This window comes from Nerophis lumbriciformis, linkage group LG08 (assembly GCF_033978685.3).
Source record: "Nerophis lumbriciformis linkage group LG08, RoL_Nlum_v2.1, whole genome shotgun sequence".
Taxonomy (NCBI): Eukaryota; Metazoa; Chordata; class Actinopteri; order Syngnathiformes; family Syngnathidae; genus Nerophis; species Nerophis lumbriciformis.
In genome coordinates, this window is record NC_084555.2 from 35,926,883 (window position 1) to 35,951,678 (window position 24,796).

Sequence of the window (24,796 nt, forward strand, 5' to 3'; positions counted from 1 at the left end):
TCTTTTTCCATATTGTGATCGTCATTCGCTCCATATCTTTTATTTAACACTTGCTTACATTTTTGTAATTTAAAGTTTACTTATTTCCTTTATTCATTTTCTAATAAAAGCGAAAATAACAAAAAAAATCGGCAATACACAATATTGATTAGCTTATGGGTTCAAAGATTGCAGTGATAAAGGAAAGAAAACAGAAAGGTTTTGAAATATAAAATACTAATAAGAACAATAAGAATAAAAGGAGGGAAAATGACAGTATACAGCTTGTGCTATGTTAAAGGAAAACAAAGATTTTGTAATTAAAAAATATATTAGAAATAGAATTAATAAGTCATAACTTAAACAAAATAATTAAATATATTAATAATATGCTTCAGTGGCCTAGTGGTTAGAGTGTCCGCCCTGAGATGGGTAGGTTGTGAGTTCAAACCCCGGCCTAGTCATACCAAAGACTATAAAAATGGGACCCATTACCTCCCTGCTTGGCACTCAGCATCAAGGGTTGGAATTGGGGGTTAAATCGCCAAAAATGGTTCCCGGGCGCGGCCACTGCTGCTGCTCACTGCTCTCCTCACCTCCCAGGGGGTGATCAAGGGTGATGGGTCATATGCAGGGAATAATTTCACCTCACCTTGTGTGTGTGTGACAATCATTGGTACTTTAACTTTAACTTAAGTATTAAACAAATTCAAATTTAAATATAAATGTATGACAAAACAGCATATCTGAACTTTGTGGTAGAGTTGTCTTATTTTTTTCAAGTTTTATTTTATTTTTTTTAAATGTACTACTAATTGTAGTAAAGTTAACAGTTCTGCATTGTAACTCCAAGATGCAGACACAGGAGACGGCGTGCAAGTAAGATGTATTTAATGTCAAAAGAAGGCAAGTGCAGTTAGGGAGCGCACAAGACATGAAACTTCTTTGGGAAACAAACAAGCTTGTCAAAAGCACAAATAAACAGTTGATAAATGCATGAGTCATACATGAAACAGTTTACAATACACACAGTTTACACAACGATCAAGCCCTGTCTGAAGCCTGATTGGAAACCCGGAACAGGTGTGCCCAAGTTGCCAATCAGAGACAGGTGAGATAAATAGTGCTTAGGCCATAAGGAGTGGTACGGTCGACAGGAAGTGAAAATAAAATAAGAGTGCGGAACAGGAACTATCCATCCATCCATTTTCTACCGTTTGTCCCAAATTTAGAAAAGAAGGAAACACAAAATTAGGTCAGAACTAACGTGACAGGTCATGACAAAACTATTATACTTTTTTTCCCCCAACATTGAGATAATCTTTTTAGAGACTTAAATGTTACTTGTCACAGTACTCTTATGCAACCTACTTTTTAGGACTTTTAGAAACACTACTTTTAGTCCATTACACCAGGGTGTGCCTACCCAGCTCTCTGCCCGAGTGCAGCTGGGATAGGTTCCAGCCCCCCTGCAACCCTGGAAAAATGGATGGATGGACATTGAGTTCCATTACAATTGCTACATTTATTTATATCATCATGTGTTTTTAATCAATTGAATATCACTTGCAAATACTAATTTATTTGGTTTGTTACAGAGAACTCTTCCACTCTCCCTGTGTCACATGACTTGGTTTCACCAATCCAATGTAAGCACTAGTGACCCGTGACTCCATTTCACCAATAGCAGTCATATGACCGCACTGGAACAACACACTGTAAAATATCACATGAAGTCATACGATGCAGCACAATCAATCAATCATCCATCCATCCATCCATTTCTACCGCTTATTCCCTTCGGGGTCGCGGGGGTCGCTGTAGCCTATCTCAGCTACAATTGGGCGGAAGGCGGGGTACACCCTGGACAAGTTGCCACCTCATCGCAGGGCCAACACAGATAGACAGACAACATTCACACTCACATTCACACACTAGGGCCAATTTAGTGTTGCCAATCAACCTATCCCCAGGTGCATGTCTTTGGAGGTGGGAGGAAGCCGGAGTACCCGGAGGGAACCCACGCAGTCACGGGGAGAACATGCAAACTCCACACAGAAAGATCCCGAGCGCAGGATCGCACCCAGGACCTTCGGATTGTGAGGCAGACGCACTAACCCCTCTTGCACTGTGCTGCCCATCAATCAATCAATCAAAGTTTATTTATATAGCCCTTAATCACAAGTGTCTCAAAGGGCTGCACAAGCCGCAACGACATCCTCGGCTCAGATCCCACAACTCTTCAATGTTTACTTACAAGCTCAGAAAAAAAAACATTTATATCATGTGCTGTCATCTGTGTCAGTAGAAATGTCCACAGCACAAGAAGCCCACTAGAGAAAACATGGTACTGTAAATGTTGATTTTTTTTATGTTTTAGCTGCACATATGCTAATGTTAGCCCTTTTATAACGTCATAAGTGACTGTAAAATTTACTTATTTTGTAGTAAATTCTGTAGTAGTGGCTCTCTGTCTCACACACACACACAAACCAACTATGGTTGTAGTGCAAGTACCAGTATAATATAGTTATGAAATAAATATGAAGTTACTCACTAGTTAGTCAGTACTTGCATAATTGTTTCACTGAATACTTAACGTACTTTTAGTCAAGTAATCATTTAGATGACTATTTTTAACTTGTACTTGAGTCATAATTTTTGACTTTATTGGCTACTCTCCCCACCTATGGGTAAGACGTAAAGGCTGGTAGTCGACCATTTTTGTTTGCTGGTCCCATTTTTTTGGTGCATTTGGGAAATGTTTATTATAGTAATTCTTTGTTTTTGTGTTATGTTTCGATGTGGGCCATTCCGCAAGCACAGAGGTCTCCAACAGCTCACTACTTGATTGTGAGTAGCTCACTAAAAGGTCAAAGAATATTATTTAATATCAATACAATTTAAATTCAGACCTTATGCCTCTTTTTGATGGCAAAGGATCACAAACTAGCATGAAGATAATAGCTGCACTGTTGGAGTGGAGATCTGCTTTGTCAATAAAGTACATTTGAAATGTCATATCAATAAAATACAACTCTCTCACCTCGCTTTATAGCAGCTCAAATTGTGATGAGCTTTGAAGACACCTGCTGTAGAATAAATAAGGAGCTGTGGGCCGCTGATCACCCCCGGGCTGCATTTTGGATCCCGCTGTGTGACTTCAACAGAAACATATGCCATTACATGAGAGGTCCACTTATTAGCATGTCAAAAACTAGACAGAAATCAAAGTTATATTATTATTGTTTGAATTGAATACAAAGGTGCAGAATCTGAAGCGCCCCAAAATATGTGAGGGCGGATATGCTCCTTCTTTTATTCATATTTATTTGCTTGTTATAGAAATGTAATTACACAACTGAAAGCTGAGAATCAAGCTTTCATACACTGCAGTGGGTCACAAATATATTATTTGGGGTTATTTTGTGCAAATGCTAAACATCTAGCATTACTTTTATTCATTGTGTCACTGTTAATAACATACATTTCCTTAAGTATTTTCAATAATGATTTACTTCCATTGCTCCTTTTTATTGCACTTAAAGGTAGCTCAAACGCAGAACTAAAACACGGAATCAAACAACCACACAAATGCGACGTCAAAAACACATCTGTTTTATCCCAACGCTGTCACTCACACAATGGACTTTAATCAGTATCAGTGTCTTTATTCAGAAATAAACTAGATATTATCAGGTTCCCAATATTTCAACTCATGACAAGGTGGGCGTAAAATAACAGATAACAGAACAGTAATAACAGAAAATCATTAGGAACGTACAGTGCATCCGGAAATTATTCACAGTGCTTCAGTTTTTCCACATTTTGTTATTTTGAAACCTTATTCTAAAATGGAATAGATGCATTTTTGTCCTAAAAAATCTGCATACAATACCCCATATTGATCATGTGAAAATGTGTATTTTAAAAATGTTTGCAAATGTATTGAAAATAAAAAATCACATGTACATAAGTATTCACAGTCTTTGCTCAATACTTAGTTGATGCACATTTGGCAGCAATTACAGCCTCAAGTCTTTTTGAATACGATGCCACAAGTTCGGCACACCTATATTTGGGCAGTTACACTCATTCCTCTTTGCAGCACCTCTCAAGCTCCAACAGGTTGGATGGGAAAGCCCACATAAACAACATTACCCGGTCTGCTTACTTTCATCTTCAAAACATTAATCGTCTTCGCCCATCCCTTACCCCTCATACTGCTGCCATACTAGTCCATAGCCTGGTCACCTCTCGCCTGGACTACTGCAACTCTCTCCTGTTTGGTCTCCCTCACAAGTCACTTCACAAACTTCAGCTTCTCCAGAACTCTGCAGCCCGGATAATCACCAGAACCCCTTCAATCCAGCACATCACCCCTGTTCTGCAGCAACTCCACTGGCTACCCATCAAACATCGCATCCACTTTAAAATAATTCTCCTCACTTTCAAAGCCATCCATAACCTCTCTCCATCATATCTCTCTAACCTGCTCCATGTCGCCACGCCCTCGCGTTCCCTAAGATCCTCTTCATCCATCCATCTCACTGTCCCTTTATTTAAACTGTCCACCATGGGTGCCCGAGCTTTCAGCCGCTCTGCCCCACATCTTTGGAACTCTTTACCACCAGACCTTCGCAACTTAGATTCAATATCCCTCTTCAAATCAAGACTCAAAACACACCTATTCCTGACTGCTTATTCATTGTAATCATCTTTTCTTTTCTCTTTGTTGTTGTTGTTGTTGTTTTTTATCCAATTTGATTTTATTGTTGTGATTTTGTACGGTGTCCTTGAGTGCCCAGAAAGGCGCCTTATAAATAAAATGTATTATTATTATTATTATTATTATCCTGACTGGTCTCTCAGTTCCTGTGCTAAAAAACCATCCCCACAGCATGATGCTGCCACCACCATGCTTCACTGTAGGAATTGGTTTTCCTCAAAGCATGACGCCTTGCATTCACGCCAAAGAGTTCAATCTTTGTCTCGTCAGACCAGAGAAGTTTGTTTTCCAGGTGCATTTTGGCAATTTTTTTACTAAGAAATGGCTTCCGTCTGGCCAATTTGCATCAACAAAGTATTGAGCAAAGGCTGTGAATACTTATGTAAAAAATGTGTATGTTTTTATTTTTTAATACATTAGCATAAATGTTTAAAAAAAAAGCTTTTCACATTGTCATTTTGGGGTATTGTGTGTAGAATTTGGAGGACAACAAGGAATTTATTGCATTTTGGATTAAGGCTACAACATAAGAAAATGTGGAAAAAGTGAAGCACTGTGAATACTTTCTGAATGCCTGTAATTAACCAAATGCTTGTTTTTAGATGTGTGAGGACAAGCAAAGTCCACACAGAGTTGTTCCAAGCCTCAATAGTCCTGACTGTGAGGCCGACATGCAAACCACCGTGCAGCCTGCTATGATATGCTGTGATGTATTCACAGACACTTTTTATAGACATTTGCAGTGTCTGAGTTTGTGCAGTCATCTTTGTCTGGGGACAGCAGTAGGACAGGAGCAGGATGGTGTCCCCGCCCCTCCTTCTCTGTCCCCCCCCCTCCCATGTCGAGCCGGGCGCTGTGTTTACTCTCCTAATTGCAGGGGAGGGGCCGGCTGACAGGCGAGCCATCACAGATTCCCCACAGGCCCGAGGCTGGGAAACGCTACAAACGGCCGCCGCTGTCTCCTCCCGAAAGCGACGACGATGTCCAACTGTCACGGAGGGGCCTTGCCTGGCAATGCAGCCAAAGAGAGATATTAAAGAGTTGAGAGGATTTGGCAGTGTTGCTACACTTGAGAAGTCCAAGTGGGATGTTGGGGGCATCGCCAAAGTGTCATTCAAAGCAAAGTGGGCTGTGGACAAGGAGACAACAAACTGGGGCTTATCTACTTTAGAGGCCCCTGAGTCTGCCATTTTACAGGTAAACATAGAAAAGGTAAATGACACCTACAAGTTAGGAATTATGTTCCATGTATAAGTGTGTCTAACTAATAACTACCATTTATGTTTGACAAGTGCAAAGTGAACGTGGACTCATTAATTTGATGTACTTTAGAAATGTCCTCGATTATTCAAAATGGACTTTTTATTGATGTTAAAACAGTAATATATGTCCCTCCAGCCTGTTTATGAGCACCAAAAGAAGAGAAAAATATATAATCTCCCTCACTTCACTTTTTCACTCCACTTTTGAAAGAAGAGGCTCTTAATTGATGTTAACTGATGTTCCGTGTTTTTGTGATGTCATATATTACAGTTGTACCTCAACTTAAGAGTTCCTCAACTTAAGAGTGTTTCGAAATAAGAGCTGTCTTTTGGCTAATTGTTACACCGGGTTACCACTGGATGCAGAACGGCGCCGCCGTGGAGGCGGAGTCTTCCCATTTCCACTCAGGTCAGTATGTCGATTTAAAGTAAAGTTAAAAGTTAAAGTACCAATGATTGTCACACACACACTAGGTGTGGCGAAATTATTCTCTGCATTTGACCCATCACCCTTGATCACCCCCTGGGAGGTGAGGGGAGCAGTGGGCAGCAGCGGTGCCACGCCCGGGAATCATTTTTGGTGATTTAACCCCCAATTCCAACCCTTGATGCTGAGTGCCACTTTGAAGTGTTCTAACGGGCGAGGACGGACATGAAGTTAACTTTTGAAAGGTTTTCAGAAGTAATTTGACCTCGTTGACACAAATGGATGAGGACAAGATGATTCGTCCGAAATCAGAGAATCATATTACAGGCATTTACTGGACAGCTATTTGGGGGCCTGTGTCAAATACCAGCTGATACGGGACAATAAGCAGAGGAGTAGTTAATGGGAGTCGAATGATGTGTGTGCGTGTGTGTGTGTGTGTGTGTGTGTGTGTGTGTGTGTGTGTGTGTGTGTGTGTGTGTGTGTGTGTGTGTGTGTGTGTGTGTGTGTGTGTGTGTGTGTGTGTGTGTGTGTGTGATGCTGGCCTGATGTTACTGCTGTGTTATTGCTTGCTACAAATAAAGAATAAATAAAGTTGTCGTTCTGCGAGGCAAAACTGTCGTCTTTTCCACGAGTCAAGTCAAGTCAGTGCTGTCACAGACGCTCGTCTGCGCGTATTAATGGACTGCAAAGCTCAAGACGTTCCACAGGTGTTGTCGTTCAGCAGCCGTTACGTATCTTGATTGGGCAGGACTGAGTTTATTTCCTCTGGAAGGACAGAATAAACTGTTTGTGGTTCGCCGTACTACAACGCCGCTTTTCACGTGATTACGAATGGATTTGCGAGATCTTGTAAAAGATCAACAGTGCGCATCAAACGGCAATGGGGATTGGCAGACAGCGGATGACAGAGACGTTCCGTGGCGGCGCCGTTCAGCAGCCCTTATGCATCCAGTGGAAAAACCGGGCTTACGCTTTAAGTTGCCGGCAAAAATTTGTGCTACAAAAATCCCTGCCATTAGTTCCCGTAGCAAGTGAACCTCCTAAGATTTGACCAAAATATAATTTCTTAGTCACTAGCATTACTTATAGCAGTTTAACACCAGCCAAGGATGTCAAATTAATATCTCAATTATTTATTAGAATATGGAAAAGCTGCTGATGTTGTGTTTGACGAATAGTAGCTGGACGGAGATACCGTAGAGGTCCGTTTTCCAAGGTAAATGATGTACATTACCAGTAATCACTGTATTTTTGTACTACGGCATATTACATGTTAAAATTGTGCTGTTTTTGGGGGGCCAAGAACCAATTAAAAAAATGTTTTAATTAATTTCAATATGCGACAGTTAAGAGTTCCGTCAGAGAACCAATTAAGCTCGTAAATTGAGGTACTACTGTCTTTTTTTTTTTTAAAGATCCCTCTGCTTCACATTCTACCATAATGCCTGGAGCTCTTCCATATACTGTATATTTCAGTCAGCTACATGACATCTCAGCTTTTTTTTTCTTCCAACAAATAGGCTATCCTTGCTGTTAAAAAATGTAATGGTAGCATAGCTATGTGAGCTACAGTGCCAACGTTTGTGTCCTACTCCTTCATGTTACGTTGTTGTGTGCAATACATTGCTCCTATTACAATGACTATTGTGCAGATTTACAGTGTTCTGCATCTGCAAAAAAGCTTTTAAGAGACACACACATCTCATTAGCATTAAAGCTGCGGACACATAAGGCGTCCTGTTCCCCGTTAAGCAGGGGAGTAGTTAAAAGCATTTTAAACTGTCTAAACGTCTTAAGGCTAAATTTGGGGCAGCACACTTCAAATACATTATTTTGGGACCTCAGATGTTTTGAACAATAATATGAAATATGGGAAATAATTGTAACCTTTTTTTAAAAGTGCACTCAAATATGTGTTTCTCTTAGAAAATAAAGAATTTAAAATGCTTGTGTACGTGAAAGTCTGATAGCGTCAGTCAAATTTAATATTTGTGAAGTGAGAATTGTTGACTCAGCGCAATAAACAGAGGGAAAATGGAATTTGCATTCAGGGTTTTTTTTTTCTCTTTTTATATACATCGGGGCCCTCTTGGAAACAAGATGCTGTATCTCAAAGGGCTATCCTAAATAAAACTGGAATTACATGCTTTATTCTTCTATTCCATTAATACCTGTTTATTCTGTGTGCTACACTGTCCCATAAACACTGTAAATTGTGTTGCTGCTATCGGAACCTTAATTAATCAATGAAGCTCTATCTTAGTGATTCTCAAACTGTGCTATGTGTACAACTAGTGGTGCACTGCATGGCTCCATCCAGTGGTTTAGTGAATCACTTGATTAAAGTAGGGTTTTATTTTCCTATATTCAAACACAGTGTTACTGTTCAAACTGTGCGAAATGTTACAGTAGCCACAAATATTAAATATACTTGTTAAATAAAACTGTGTTTTTAATGAATACTTAGGCCTACGATGCCACTTTATTTTAACGGTAGTCATCATGGTGGTACTTGGAGAGCCTAGTGTTTTCAGAGGTGGTACTTGATAATTTATTTATTTATTTTTTAAGTTTGAGAACCACTGCTCTATCTAATCCAGTGGTTCTTAACCTGGGTTCGATCGAACCATAGGGGTTCGGTGAGTTGGCCTCTGGGATTCGGTGGAGGTCAAAACACACCCGACTTATCGTGTAAATACAAACTTCTCCTTATCGGCGTATTATGGATACGGCAACAGCTGACTGATTTGCAGGTGTGTAATTTGTTGTGAGTTTATGAACTGTGTTGGTTTTGTTGTTTGAACAAGGTGATGTTCATGCACGGTTCATTTTATGCACCAGTAAAAAAAACATGGTAACACTTTAGTATGGGGAACATATTCACCATTAACTAGTTGCTTATTAACATGCAAATTAGTAACATATTGGCTCTTAACTAGTCATTATTAAGTACTTATTAATGCCTTATACGGCATGACCTTATTATAACCCTAACCCTCTAACCCTGACCCTAACCAAATAACTCTAAATAAAGTCTTTATTACTTAGAATATGTTCCCCTAGTGTCCAAATAACTCTAAATTAAGTCTTTGTTACTTAGAATATGTTCCCCATACTAAAGTGTTACCAAAAACATATAACTTTGTCTTGAATTTGAATTTTTATTTGAATTTTTTTCACTAAAGAAGGGTTCGGTGAATGCGCATATGAAACTGGTGGGGTTCGGTACCTCCAACAAGGTTAAGAACCACTGATCTAATCATTGTATTTTATGAAGGGGTAAAATCTAAATTAATGTGCTTCTTCCTACTCCTTCTACGGGCATGTTGAATTGTGTAAATTTGTTTGAAAAAAAAAAAGATATTTATACCAGTGATTCTCAAACCGTGATACGTGTACCACTGGTGGTACGCGGACTCCATCCGGTGGTACGCCAAATAATCACCTGATTAAAGTACAGTGTTTTATTTTCCTATATTCAAACAGTGTCACTGTTTACATTGTGTGTAATGTTACAGTGATCAAAATATTAAATATGCTTGTTAACTAAAACCTTGCCTTGTTTTTACAAATACTTAGGCCTACTACGCTACTGTATTTTAATTTTGCCCATTATGGTGGTAATTGAAGAGCCACGTTTTTTTTTTTCTGAGGTTGTACTTGGTGAAAAAGTTTGATACAATATATACAATACAAACAATACAAAAAAGAGCTGGATTTAACATACAGAGGAGTGAATAAGTGCATGTGTGTGTGTGTGTGTGTGTGTGTGTGTGTGTGTGTGTGTGTGTGTGTGTGTGTGTGTGTGTGTGTGTGTGTGTGTGTGTGTGTGTACACTAACCGTCCGCACATGTAGAAAGGTCTAATCCACTGGGGGTTGAAAGCAGGGGGTGTCACGGTGGAGCTGACCCTATCACATATTCAGGTCAAACCAACAAAACGGTGAGGAGAGGAAGGTTCAAGTGAAGAGTCACCTCTTCAGGAGAAGACACTCACCTCACAGGCAAAAAAAAAAGAAAAACATTTGATGAATCATGAATAGCCGCGCTATGTTGTGACCATACTCCCCCTTATAAAAAAAATGACTATAAGGGGATTAGACATGAAATCACACATTGTAAGGTTTTCTAATGTGTTATGAATGCCTCCCAAAATCCAATTCAAATCCCAGGTTGCCAAATAAGCCTGAACAAATCCTCCACTTTGAAGATTCCACAGGTCTGGTCTGCAGGGCAGCTTTTTAGCACGCCATGTACGCACCTCCACGTGCACGCAGTAGGCACACAGACGTCTTCATTGGTAAACATTTCTTTTTCCCCCCGCTCCCTTATATACCTCAGTTCATAACAGAGGCAACGTTTGCGTGTGTGGCGACCTCCCTTTTACTTGACCTCCACTTTGTCGTCCTGCGTCCCCACTTTGCCTCCTTGTTGATCAGCTGTGTTTAATTGCATCCCTTTGTTTTTCGGCAGACTCCTGCACAAACACGCGACACAACAACAATTACGGCTTTAATTAAAAGGCGTCAACTTGGCAAACAAACACACACACAGACACACACACACAAACAGTGGCGGCCTTGTGGGGCCTATATTGGAGAACATGACCGTAAAATAAAACCCTTAGAATTACAAAATGTGTGGCAGTTTTCATAAAAACAACAACTATATTTTACATATATGACTGCATATTTGAATGGATTTTATTCCCAGAGTTGATGTTTTTTACTTATATTTTTCAATATATAATGAGCACATATGTGACCTGTGGGGTCATGTTGGAGTTAATTAAGTTGCATTTTTGTCATCCATAAGGAGAATGCGCATTATTGTAGTGATGGCATCATATCTCAGGCGAATTAAAATACAGCTTGTGCATGATCTTCATTTGGCTCTCATATCCACCCCTTTCTCTCTCTCTCTCTTGCACACACACACACATGCACACACACACAGTTTAATAATGGCACAATAAGAAAGATTAGAGTTTTGCTGCAAGATAAACTCAATCTTTTTCTCATATTCGTTATAAGTATATGCTATTGAGAATGTAAAACATTTTAGTGTAGCAAACTGTAAAAAAAAAAAAAAAAAAAAGATGAATTAAACGCCTTTCCTTTTCTTTTTTTAAAGCTTAGAATAAATTCCTCCAACACATTCCTCCTCTTCAACCATGCAGATATGAAGCAATCAGTTTAAAAAGATGTATAATATATGTGATGAATGCATGCCAGTATTCCAATTCCCAACAGCATGTCTTATTTGCTGTCTTTAATTATTTATGATGGATGTGTTTATTCTTTTTATTTCTAAATATAACGTGCAGAGGCAGCGATCTTGCACAAATGGCTCCCGTGGCTGGGTGAAAGACTCTCAGGTGGGATGGAGAAGGCCGGCGTGCGTCCTCTGCAGCCTCAGGTTGAGTGCAGCAGAGGCGGAGATAAAAGGCGGGAGTCAGGGGGAGCTGTGCAGCCCGCCAGGGGCGCTTAACTCCTTGTGCTTTTAAACGTCCTTTTAACACGCACGGTCCCCGCGGAGGCCCCGCTTTTACCATCCCATCAATTATTGAGCTCCTTGCGCAAGCGGAGATGCACCGTGAGAAACCGCTGCAGACGTACTCCTTTTGCACGCATTATTGCAATAATAGGAAATATATCACGATGAGGGAACCCCAAAATGAAGACATTGATTTATGCATGAATGCATATGCAATTTATTTTGTAAAAATGTAAAAATAAATAACCATGCAGTATTATTGTAATTAAATGTTTCCTTGCATTTAGAGATAATATAATTATTTGGCTATATTTAAAAACAAATAAGGTTTATGAATAAAATAATTAAATATAATCAAAAATGGATTGACTTTAAAATAATAATAATAATCTGGTATAGCATTTAATGAAATGTTTAGATATATAAAAAATGGTCATGCAGCCTTTTTTTTTATACCATGCATAAAAAGTTGCAAGCAATTATTGAGTTTAGAAAATATATATTTTTATTTCAATTATACGAATACCTGAGTGTGTGCTGCAGTTCGTTCCAAGAAGAAGAAGAAGAAGATGATGAAGAACCCTCTGCTCAGGTGAAAGCTGGTGTGCTGAAAGAAATCCGACTTGGGAAGATCCAAAACAAAACCTTTTTCCTCTGCGTTGGCATCTGTGGGGAGAGCGTGAGGGTTCAGTGCGCGTGTGCGTGTGCGTGTGCGTGGAGTGTGCACGGCCTTACTTATAAGCAGCCCTGAAGCCAGCCAGTGTGTGCCATATGTCAACTCATCATCAATATTGCAATATATACAACAAAGTAACACATGTCATCATTTAGTTTAATATCACCGCGATAATATAGAAAATGATTTAAAAAGTATTTTACCTTGCAGCTCGTTCTCCTCACTCGTCAACGTCTTCACCCTCCTCGTGCACACGTGCGTGTGCGTGTGGCGAATGAGATGAGGTCACTTTTTTTTTTACAAATAAATCTCTAAATCCTATTTTTGGCTACACGAGAGGAAGCAGGCGTCCTTTTTTTTTTTTTTTTTTTTTTTTTAACTCTCTCTCTGCAAATAGAGTGAAATTGGATTCATTTGTGCTACGATAGTCAAATAGTGCTAATGCATCTTGGGATATTTTTTTTTTTTTATGGAATTATTTTTTTAAGTGTTGTGCTGATGTTATTTCCACTTTGAATGTGCACTTGTCATCCGGGCCACTGGATGAGGACCGTGGGTCCAAAGTAGCTGCGTGACAGTCCTCGCCAGCCGTGGGAGAGAGCTGAGCTCCTATTGGCTGACACTTTGTACAAAATCCAACTCCAAGCACTTCACTCCCAACACACCAACAAATCGTAAAAGCGCACATGCTTCCTCCTCCTCCTCCTCCTCCTCCTCTTCTTCTTCTTCCTCCTCCTCCTCCATCATCATCATCATCCTCATCATCCTCATCATCATCAGTGCGCCGCTGCAGCAGTGCTTCCAAACCTGCAGCAGAAGCTCCACGTCCAACTTTCTTTTCTCACACTGCGGATTTTTCCTGCCATTTTTTCGGGCTTCTTTTTCTACTTTGTGGCCTCTTCGTTGTCGCTCGGAATCCAGCAGGACGTCGCTGATTCGCTATTGGCTGACTTTATTGGCGCAGGAGGACACGCACAAGAATATTTGCACTCTTTAGGGGCTAAGGTGGGTTCACTTTTGGGGCTTTTTTTCAACCCTTGAAATGTAAATAGCGCGGATAATGTTTAGCTATAAACATTAACATAACAATAAAAGACGTGGGGGGGGGGGGGGGGGGGTACACAATAAAAGACGGAAAATCTATGTTCTATAGGGATTACGAACGTTTTATTAAAATACTAATTAAAATAATAGTGTAAAAAACATTTCGTATTATCATTGTTATTACTTTTTTATATAAACTATTGCACATAAATATTGTCTTAAAAAAAAGTCCCCCCCCCCCCCAAAAAAAGAAAAAAGTAACAATAAAAATAAAATGCCTTTAGTTATACATTATCTAAAAAAAATTTATTCAATTATAGTAGAATTGAAGTTTAAGAATAAAAAAAATATATATGTATTATTTTGGGCCTTCTGTATTTTTAAACATTTAAAATTCATCTCTGTTCATCGTGTTGAATTTAGAGGGCAATAAAGCAACATGTCACATTTAATACACTATTAGTAAAATATGAAGAGCGTTCTCCTCCAAAACTATAATACATATATTAACCAAATATGACGCAATATTACTGCAATTATACTCGGATGATCTCGTTAATTAATCAATACATTTGAGAAAAAAATAGATGCATGATAATTACACTCCTGCATGGATGATGATTATGATGATGATGACTATTGAGCGACAGTGTGCAACTGGTCCACGGCCATTTTTTTAAAAACGCCTGACAGATTGAGAAGACGAGGTTACAACTGTAGAAAATAACGAGATGAGGGGAAAAGCATGGAGAATAATCACAACGGAAATCGATCAGTCATAATCAAGCACATTATTTGTCGTTAAATGTCACTGTCACCATTTAAAGTATTTTAACAATGCAAATAAGTAGTGTCAAAGCGCTTTGAGTACCTTGAAGGTAGAAAAGCGCTATACAAGTACAACCCATTTATCATTTTATAAATATATATATTTTACATTTTATATGGAAACTTAACACCAAACAAATTGATAGATTTGGTCAAACATGTTGTTTGTAAAAACTGTTTATTAATTATCGTATATTTTTTGGTTGCTATGTATTTGACTGTACTTGTTGCACTGTGTAAGTGTTGATTTTTCTAAACTCTAAGTGGAATTCTCTTCTTTTATTTTGGTTTAGGTGCCGACAGGAAGAGTGTGTGTGTGAGTGTGTGTGAGTGTGTGTGTGTGTGTGTGAGAGTGTGTTTGTGGGACCAAGACAGGACAGCAGGTCCCCTTCAGGATCCTCATCCATTTTCAACATTTTCTCCAACTTGAACCCCCAGACGAACATTAGCATGATGTCATATTTAAAGCAACCACCTTACACAGTCAATGGCCTCAGCTTAACCACTTCCGGGATGGACCTCTTACATCCGTCCGTGGGCTATCCAGGTGAGCGTCAACTTTATCCAAAAAAAAAAATAAAACATCCCAAGAATGGATGTCGGCTGTTAGACATTTATTTTAAAACAAATTAATGTTGTAGGTTGATTTTTGTGCATCTCTTTATAATGTCACCTGCAGCAGGTTTCGTAAATTACGCAATCCGCAACAAGGCCCATTGTCGTTATCTGTTAGACGTAATTATTATTTTTAAATGGTAATAAAAGAGTATATGTACATATTTAAATTTATATCTCCATTTTTTTACAGCGACGCCACGGAAGCAGAGAAGAGAGAGGACTACTTTTACCCGCGCGCAGCTCGACGTCTTGGAAGCGTTGTTCGCTAAAACGAGGTATCCTGACATATTCATGCGCGAGGAAGTGGCGCTGAAAATCAATCTACCTGAGTCCCGTGTACAGGTGAGTTAGCGTGTTCTTTGGTGGAAAATGTGGAAATTACTTTTCTTTTTTTTCTTTTTTTTTAACGTTTGTTAATTTGATGGATATTTAGACTGAATGAGGCCCCTAAAATGTAAAACAAAACATTTTCGAGTAAAAATTTAATCGTCCAATATATTTTTATTAATGAAAAAAAGGTTTTGTTTAGACGCATCATCCTACCAAAACACAGCATTGTGCATTAAAATGTCCTATAACACAATATTTGCTTCCTATTCAATTTGCTTAATTCTCACAGCTAACATACTTATCAGAATATGAGGAGAAACAAAACATATATTCCATAAGAAGACGAAATTAATGTCTAGATTATATCATACTCCATTGAACATATTCTACACTTTGTATTTGTTTTTACAGTTATAGTTGAGACATAACGATATTTTCAAACCCGATTGGAAGTGAAATTAAAATCGAATTTAAATAAGTCCTAAACTTGCATTAAAATATAGCAAATTTAACTGAAATAAACACCACGACTTTTAAGCATGTAATGGTTAAATCAAATAATCTAGATTTTTATTTTTATTTTTATTTTTTTTAATTGTGTTATTATTTTTTTTCGATTCTGAGGGAGTTAGAAAACGAAATAAAATGTTTACTAAAAACTTTGAGGGCATGGTTTTGCTAAAGCGTGTGTTCCTGTAATATTTCTTTATATTTTCCCTGTTTTTCTGTAGTTTGCTCATGCTACATGCTAATATTCGATTGTTGTTTGTATGTTACCAGGTGAAGTGCTATGTAAATCAAATGTATATGTGTGTGTTTTTTGTGAGAAAAGGAATTAAAAGGATAATGTGTGATAATATAACTGTGCGGCTTCCCGCAGGTGTGGTTCAAGAACCGGCGTGCAAAGTGTCGCCAGCAGCAGCAACAGCAGCAGAACGGCGGGCAGAACAAGGCTCGACCCGCCAAAAAGAAAAGTTCCCCGACCCGAGACGTGAGCTCCGAGAGCGGCGCCAGCGGTCAGTTTACTCCCCCCGCCAGCACCACCACAGTCCCGGCCATCTCCACCAGCACGGCGCCGGTGTCCATCTGGAGCCCGGCTTCCATCTCCCCGCTCTCGGACCCGCTGTCCACGTCGTCGTCGTGCATGCAGAGGTCCTACCCCATGACCTACACGCAGGCCTCGGGCTACGGCCAGAGCTACGCGGGCTCCACGTCCTACTTCGGCGGCATGGATTGCGGCTCTTACCTCGCCCCCATGCACCACCAGTTGTCCGGCCCGGGCTCGACCCTCAGCCCGATGAGCACAAACGCGGTGGCCGGCCACCTCAACCAGTCCCCGGCGTCCCTCCCCACGCAGGGCTACGGCACGTCCGGCCTGGGCTTCAACTCCACGGCCGACTGCCTGGATTATAAGGACCAAGCCGCGTCGTGGAAGCTGAACTTCAACGCAGATTGCTTGGATTATAAAGATCAGACCTCTTCGTGGAAATTCCAGGTCCTGTGAAGCCACGACAGACCCTCATGAAACTCTCACAGGAGGAGAGTCCTCACTTTTTTTTTTAATTTATTTTAGCACTGGCAAAGTTCTTCTCCTCACCTGTAGACCCTCATCCATGTCCGTCACACCTGTCGAGGACACATTTTCCACCTGCGAGGCCACGGAACTATCCCACTGGACCACGATGGACATGGATGCACTACTTTATTTAAGACAAAAAAAGAAGTGTTTATAAAGAATCAATATGTAGTTTCTAAGAGACAATCAGTGTGTGTCTTATATAAATGGTGTGTTTTTTTTATCTGTGCTAGCCTTCGATACTGTGATCTGTTGTATTGTATGCAATCTGTCAGACCCTCCACGCACCACACTCTCTGCAGCTTTTCGTGGGTAAGGGGGAGCACGCTAATGATTCGATGAGACTTTCCAAGTGGTATAGTAGTAATGATGACGGGTTACACACACACACACACACACACACACACACACACACACACACACACACACACACACACACACACACACACACACACACACACCTGTCCACTGGATCTCAACATGATTGTGGGTTCCAAAGATGCTGTGACCTCCCCCATTGAAAAGGCATGAATAATAACAATAAAAAAAATAAAAGAATAAGGTCCCATGATGAACTTTCAGTTAATCACGTTATGTGCTTGTCGTGGACGAATGAAACAAATAGTGGAGTTAAAAATACTGATTTTCATAGAAAATGTCACGCATTGGGTATTTTTTATTTATCAAAATTGTCATTGTATGTTTTATTTAAATTGTAAATTCAAAGCAAATTACTTCTTTTGTTTTTTTCACAGTGACACAGTAATTAACTGTAAAGTTCAATTTGGAGGGTCATGTTTTATTGCAATAATTTAAATCCAGTATTTTACTGTGGAAAAAAAAGGCTGTTAAATGCTGTGAAGTCCTGGTCATTTTTACATTGCAGTGTGAACATTTTTACAGTGGGGGGGGAGAAATTGTTTACATACTCAATTCAAACAGCCCCAGCAAAAGGAAAAAAAACACATGCAGTGTTTAATCCCATAAAAAAGATGTTAATTCCAACATGTTTGCCATAGCAACAGTGTGCGCACATTCAATGCCCAAGTATGTTTAAATAACACTCATTTGCATTTATTGTGCACAATCATCTAAAAAAAAAAATAGTAAAAATATACCATTTCATGGCATTCACAGTATTTTCTCACAGTAAAATACTGTAATGAAAATGTACTCCAACATTACAACAAATCCATCCAATGTTCTACCGCTTGTCCCTTTTGGGGTCGCGGGGGGTCGGAACAAATGACTGTAAAAATTACAATACCTTACATTTCACAGCAAAATACTGCAATTATAGTCTTCTGTAATATCACAACAAATGACTGTTAACTCAAACTGATTTGTCTCTGAAGACTTTCTACGTTCCAGACAGTGGTGGTGTGCTGTTCAAGTTATTAACAATAAAAGTACACTTACAGCATTTAGTTGTAACTTTAATTAATCACAAAAGCACAGCAAATTGCTATATTTTACAGTAAATGACTGTAAATGTTACTTTGAATGAATGCAATAATTAGTTAGTAATTTGCTGTAAATTTACAAAGCCAATGTTTACAATGGAAACAGGTTCATAATGTGTAACAAGGGGACTGACTCACTCACTAAAAGTCACTTTGACTTCCAAAGTGAAGAGTCAAGGATGCCGTCTAAAGAAGGAGGGGAGGGGGTGCTTGTGTTTATCTACCTGCTATACTTAAAACTCCCCAACAAAGTCAGAGACTATTATGGGATGTGTAATGAGTCGACATGGCTCTGTAGCAAGGCTAATTGTTAGAAGTCCAACATTCAATTAGCATCCTTGACATTGCCAATAATCTCTCTTTCATTGCAGCCTCCACTGGAGGAGAGCACTAATTAAAAGCCTTGCTTGAAATAATCGAAGCGTTAAAAAAAAAGAAGAAAAAAAAGACAAGAGACACTTTGATTCCACTCCTGGACGCTCGTTAGTGCGCATGTGTCATTTGTTTAAAAAGAAAAACGTCTAAGAGTCTTTAGATTTCACCCAAGGGTAAAAGTGCATGCAGGTTTGTCCACTAATATGCTGAGAAAGAGGCAGTGCGTCGTTATGGTGATAAACAATAAAACAATTGAATTAGGAGACAATAGCCGGACGCTTGAATATTCATGAGTTGAGTCTGCAATGGTGGGAACTATACTACACTTTCTACAAACAAACTATTTACTATACTCCACAGCATGCATTCTATAAGGGGTTTCCCCATGAATACCCGTTATTATGCAAGACATTGAAGTTTCTTGATTTTGAAACACAATATTGTGGTACAAGTTGGGCAACAACAAAAAAAACAAGTGCATTGATAGATGCACTAAATGACAACATGTTATTGTAACCCTGCAGCCGGCAGACCCTACAAAGTGCACAAGTCAGAGGAGAGATTAAAGATGGCCTTCACAATGTGTCATATGCATACAATGAGTTTTAATCAAGACTTTAGCGGCATATGGGCCCAACAGACGCTGCATTAATCCCCCCTGTTTTGGAGGGAGCGGCGGCGGGCTGCGCGGCGCCCCTCGGCCCCCGCAATGGGTGCTGCTGCTGCACCGGTCAAACCAGAAGAATGCGGCCTGCACAAGTGCATGTGCAAAAGGGGCATATTGAAAAAAGGAACAATAACACAATTTTAGACAATTGCAAGAAAGGGTAAAATGAATAAATGGTTGGGTTGGAGTAAAATAAAAAAACATTTTTAAACTTTTTTTTTGCAACTATTAAACATTATTTGGCAAATAAAGGTAAAGGTAGGAGAACTTTTTTTTTTTAGGGAAAAAGTTTTACTCACGTTTATATATCCATCCATCCATTTTCTACCGCTTATTCCCTTTGGGGTCGCGGGGGGCGCTGGAGCCTATCTCAATTATTATTGTAAACATGACATTTGAAAAGTGACCTAATAGCAAATAAATAAGCAACAATAATAATAAAGCCATATTTGCAAATGTGAATTATTTTAATGTCTGCTCCAAAATGGTCAAATGTCTAAACTTGAGTGAGTCACATTTAGGTCTGTCTTCATTGCCAGATACTTTCATTAGAATGAAATCACTAAGGCTAAATAATGTGTCAGAAAAGAAATATAAGCAACAGCATCAGGATTTCACAGCATCAACAGTATTTTTTTCACAGTAAATTGCTGTAAACAAAATTTACTGTAACATTACAACAAATGACCGTCAAAATTATGGTCCTTATTAGGGATGTCCGATAATGGCTTTTTGCCGATATCCGATATTCCGATATTGTCCAACTCTTTAATTACCAATACCAATATCAACCGATATAAACAGTCGTGGAATTAACACATTATTATGCCTAATTTGGACAACCAGGTATGGTGAAGATAAGGTCCTTTTAAAAATAATAATAATAATAAAATAAGATAAATAAATTAAATACATTTTCTTGAATAACAAAGAAAGTAAAACAATACAAAAACAGTTACATAGAAACTAGTAATTAATGAAAATTAGTCAAATGAACTGTTAAAGGATAGTACTATTAGTGGACCAGCAGCACGCACAATCATGTGTGCTTACGGACTGTATCCCTTGCAGACTGTATTGATATATATTGATATATAATGTAGGAACCAGAATATTAATAACAGAAAGAAACAACCCTTTTGTGTGAATGAGTTTGAATGAGTGTAAATGGGGGCGGAAGGTTTTTTGGGTTGGTGCAGTAATTGTAAGTATATCTTGTGTTTTTTTTATGTTGATTTAATAAAAAATAAAAAATTTAAATTAAAAAAACGATACCGATACCGATAATTTAAAAAAAGATACCAACCATTTCCGATATTACATTTTAACGCATTTATCGGCCGATAATAACGGCAGGCCAATATTATCGGACATCTCTAGTCCTTATATTTCACAGCAATTAGCTGCTATTTCACAGTACATCTGCTGTAATCGTAGCACTAAACACTGTAAAGTCAAACTGCTTTGTCTGTTAAGGGGTTCCCTAGATTACATTGCACACTCTTGTACAGTAAGCGGTGATATGCTCTTAAAACAAGAGAGTAATTAACGATAAAGTTACAATTGTGACGTCATAGCATATAGTTGTAACTTTATTGTAATTAACCGTAACAGCTCTGTAGTTGCAGTAATTTGCTGTAAAGATGTTTCCTAGTAAATTACTGTAAATGCTACTGTAAAAATAATAGCGAGTAATTTGCTGTGAATTTCCCCCAATTTTTTTTTACAAATTAATACAGCAGTAAATTAAGGAGGGACCTTAAAAGTGCTTTTCCAGGCTTAGCTGACTTTTTATCCAATCGTTAGGTTGGTGACATCGTCAATGATTTGGATAATCCTGTCAAAGATTGCATTAAATTGATTTGATAACAGATGTGTTTTTTAAATCAAGTCTAAAGAGGTTTAAAGTAAACACAGTAAAAAAAAAAAAAAAAAAGATGCTATATTTTCATTTATGACTGTCACATGAATCCTCGGAGGAGAAGTGATGCAAATAATGATAGGTTTGATCAAGTGTGCAAGGGAGAAAAAAAAAAAAATGTTCCTGATTTTTTTGTCTCATGCAAGCCTTTTTGTGTTCATTTTTTAATCAGGCATCATCCAACCAATCAAAGCAGGCATACACCCTGCAGGACACAAACAGTACAGCTTACCAGTCCATTAGTTACTTAGTTAAGGTTATTGAGCCTGATGAGGTTGCAACCTTGCATTACTGAGGTAATATTTGTTAAGAGACCAGGAATAAAAGCATCAAACACATAAGAAGATTAGCAGATATCAGCATATGTTTTGAAAAAGCTAATTATGATTAGAGGTTGAGTGGAAACTAATTCAATTGTTAAATGTGAACACGTTTTTGAGTTGTGGATGCGATAGAAGAGGTTCTTAACCTTTCTGACCTCAGGGCCCAACTTTTCCACTTCAGAAGGGCCGGCCCCTCTCAAATATTAACACTGAATTAGTAATCTTACTCTTGATCTTAATCGTTTTCACTAAATATATCTAACCTATACTTACACTTTACAACCTTGTCAAGTGATATGAAAGCATGTATTAATCACAAATAGTATTATTTTTTAACACCAAATACTGCTCAAATAAATACACTAAATTAATGATGAATATGTTTCTTAAGTAAACTGTCAATAAAATTAAAGTGCAAATGAAAATACAGCTTCACCACTTCGTCATAATTTTTGCGCTTAAGAAACTTCTCTATGACTCTAGATAAGACTTCTTCTGTTTGTTTGATATTGTCATTACTGCCACAAGTGGTGGAAAAAGTGTACTACAACTGAGTTCTACTGCGGCCCATATGGACCACAGCTGAGAAACAGATATTGTTTTGGCGAGCCTTTATCGGGGATATATATACAAACCCTGTTTCCATATGAGTTGGGAAATTGTGTTAGATGTAAATATAAACGGAATACAATGATTTACAAATCATTTTCAACCCATATTCAGTTGAATATGCTACAAAGACAACATATTTGATGTTCAAACTGATAAACATTTTTTATTTGCAAATAATCATTAACTTTAGAATTTGATGCCAGCAACACGTGACAAAGAAGTTGGGAAAGGTGGCAATAAATACTGATAAAGTTGAGGAATGCTTATCAAACACTTATTTGGAACATCCCACAGGTGTGCAGGCAAATTGGGAACAGGTGGGTGCCATGATTGGGTATAAAAACAGCTTCCCAAAAAATGCTCAGTCTTTCACAAGAAAGGATGGGGTGAGGTACACCCCTTTGTCCACAACTGCGTGAGCAAATAGTCAAACAGTTTAAGAACAACGTTTCTCAAAGTGCAATTGCAAGAAGTTTTGGGAATTCAACATTTAGGGTCCATAATATCATCAAAAGGTTCAGAGAATCTGGAGAAATCACTCCACGTAAGCGGCATGGCCGGAAACCAACATTGAATGACCGTGACCTTCGATCCCTCAGACGGCACTGTATCAAAAACCGACATCAATCTCTAAAGGATATCACCACATGGGCTCAGGAACACTTCAGAAAACCACTGTCACTAAATACAGTACGTCGCTACATCTGTAAGTGCAAGTTAAAGCTCTACTATGCAAAGCGAAAGCCATTTATCAACAACATCCAGAAACGCCGCCGGCTTCTCTGGGCCCGAGATCATTTAAGATGGACTGATGCAAAGTGGAAAAATGTTCTGTGGTCTGACGAGTCCACATTTCAAAGTTCAAAAGCCAGCATCTGTGATGGTATGGGGGTGCATTAGTGCCCAAGGCATGGGTAACTTACACATCTGTGAAGGCACCATTAATGCTGAAAGGTACATACAGGTTTTGGAACAACATATGCTGCCATCTAAGCACCGCCTTTTTCATGGACGCCCCTGCTTATTTCAGCAAGACAATGCCAAGCCACATTCAGCACGTGTTACAACAGCGTGGCTTCGTAAAAAAAGAGTGCAGGTACTTTCCTGGTCCGCCTGCAGTCCAGACCTGTCTCCCATCGAAAATGTGTGGCGCAGTATGAAGCGTAAAATACGACAGCGGAGAACCCGGACTGTTGAACGACTGAAGCTCTACATAAAACAAGAATGGGAAAGAATTCCACTTTCACAGCTTCAACAATTAGTTTCCTCAGTTCCCAATCATTTATTGAGTGTTGTTAAAAGAAAAGGTGATGTAACACAGTGGTGACCATGCCCTTTCCCAACTACTTTGGCACGTGTTGCAGCCATGAAATTCAAAGTTAATTATTATTTGCAAAAAAAAAATAAAGTTTATGAGTTTGAACATCAAATACCTTGTCTTTGTCATGCATTCAATTGAATATGGGTTGAAAAGGATTTGCAAATCATTGTATTCCGTTTATATTTACATCTAACACAATTTCCCAACTCATATGGAAACGGGGTTTGTGGGTTTGTATATATATATATATATATATATATATGTATATATATATATATATATATATATATATATATATATATATCGCCGCCCTATTGGTGATGTCCTGCATAGAGGTGAGGCGCAGTGTGAGATATTAATATAAAGCAAATAATATTTGCTTTGATGACCAACTGAGGTAATAATTTATTTCAGTAAATTTACATTTAGGTTGAGCCCCATTTTGAGGAAACATTTTTACTATGAAAGCTTGTTATGACAAAATAAATCTTCCTTATTGATGGCAAACATTTCAAACGCAATATAAGTGTTATTTGAAGGGAAAGCCTCTATGTTTAGATGGCGTGGCGAAGTTGGTAGAGTGGCCGTGCCAGCAATCGGAGGGTTGCTGGTTACAATCCCCACCTTCTACCATCCTAGTCACGTCCGTTGTGTCCTTGGGCAAGACACTTCACCCTTGCTCCTGATGGGTGCTGGTTAGCGCCTTGTATGGCAGCTCCCGCCATCAGTGTGTGAATGTGTGTGTGAATGGGTGAATGTGGAAATACTGTCAAAGCGCTTTGAGTACCTTGAAGGTAGAAAAGCGCTATACAAGTATAACCCATTTATCATTATCATTTATCTGAACTACAAAGGCCTAAAAAAAGCACTGGAAAGCCTGCATGCCGACTGATGCAAATCGAGTGTTTCCTAGACAATAAAGTTCATTTGACAACATTTCAAAGCCATTGTTTGATATCCGACGTCTGGCCTAAACGTGCACTTTTAACTGAAAAAAAGGGTGGGGGACAGGGTGGGGTGGCGAGGGGGTGGCGAGGGGGCGCAACAGCTGACATTTGACATTACGTGTGCGCCATGATCAAACTCCATGCTTAATGGCCTCAAACACACTTTGATCACAACTAGCTTACAAATGTAATGAGTTCAT

The 24,796-nt window shown here is 38.8% G+C and overlaps 1 protein-coding gene and 1 long non-coding RNA gene across 2 annotated transcripts; one reads left to right on the forward strand and one right to left on the reverse strand.

The window, feature by feature from the left end:
* Positions 1-860: 860 nt before the first annotated feature.
* Positions 861-13,283, reverse strand: LOC133611733 (uncharacterized). The gene is made up of 4 exons (XR_009816030.2): positions 12,775-13,283; positions 12,422-12,561; positions 10,242-10,876; positions 861-5,716 (listed from the first exon to the last, which is right to left on the reverse strand). It is a non-coding gene; the product is annotated as an uncharacterized lncRNA (long non-coding RNA).
* Positions 13,240-17,525, forward strand: otx2b (orthodenticle homeobox 2b). The gene is made up of 4 exons (XM_061968804.2): positions 13,240-13,576; positions 14,737-14,990; positions 15,252-15,403; positions 16,272-17,525. Exons 2-4 carry the CDS (start codon positions 14,894-14,896, stop codon positions 16,893-16,895), a joined length of 873 nt encoding a protein of 290 aa, XP_061824788.1. The 5' UTR covers positions 13,240-13,576; positions 14,737-14,893; the 3' UTR covers positions 16,896-17,525.
* The last annotated feature ends 7,271 nt before the right edge of the window (positions 17,526-24,796 follow it).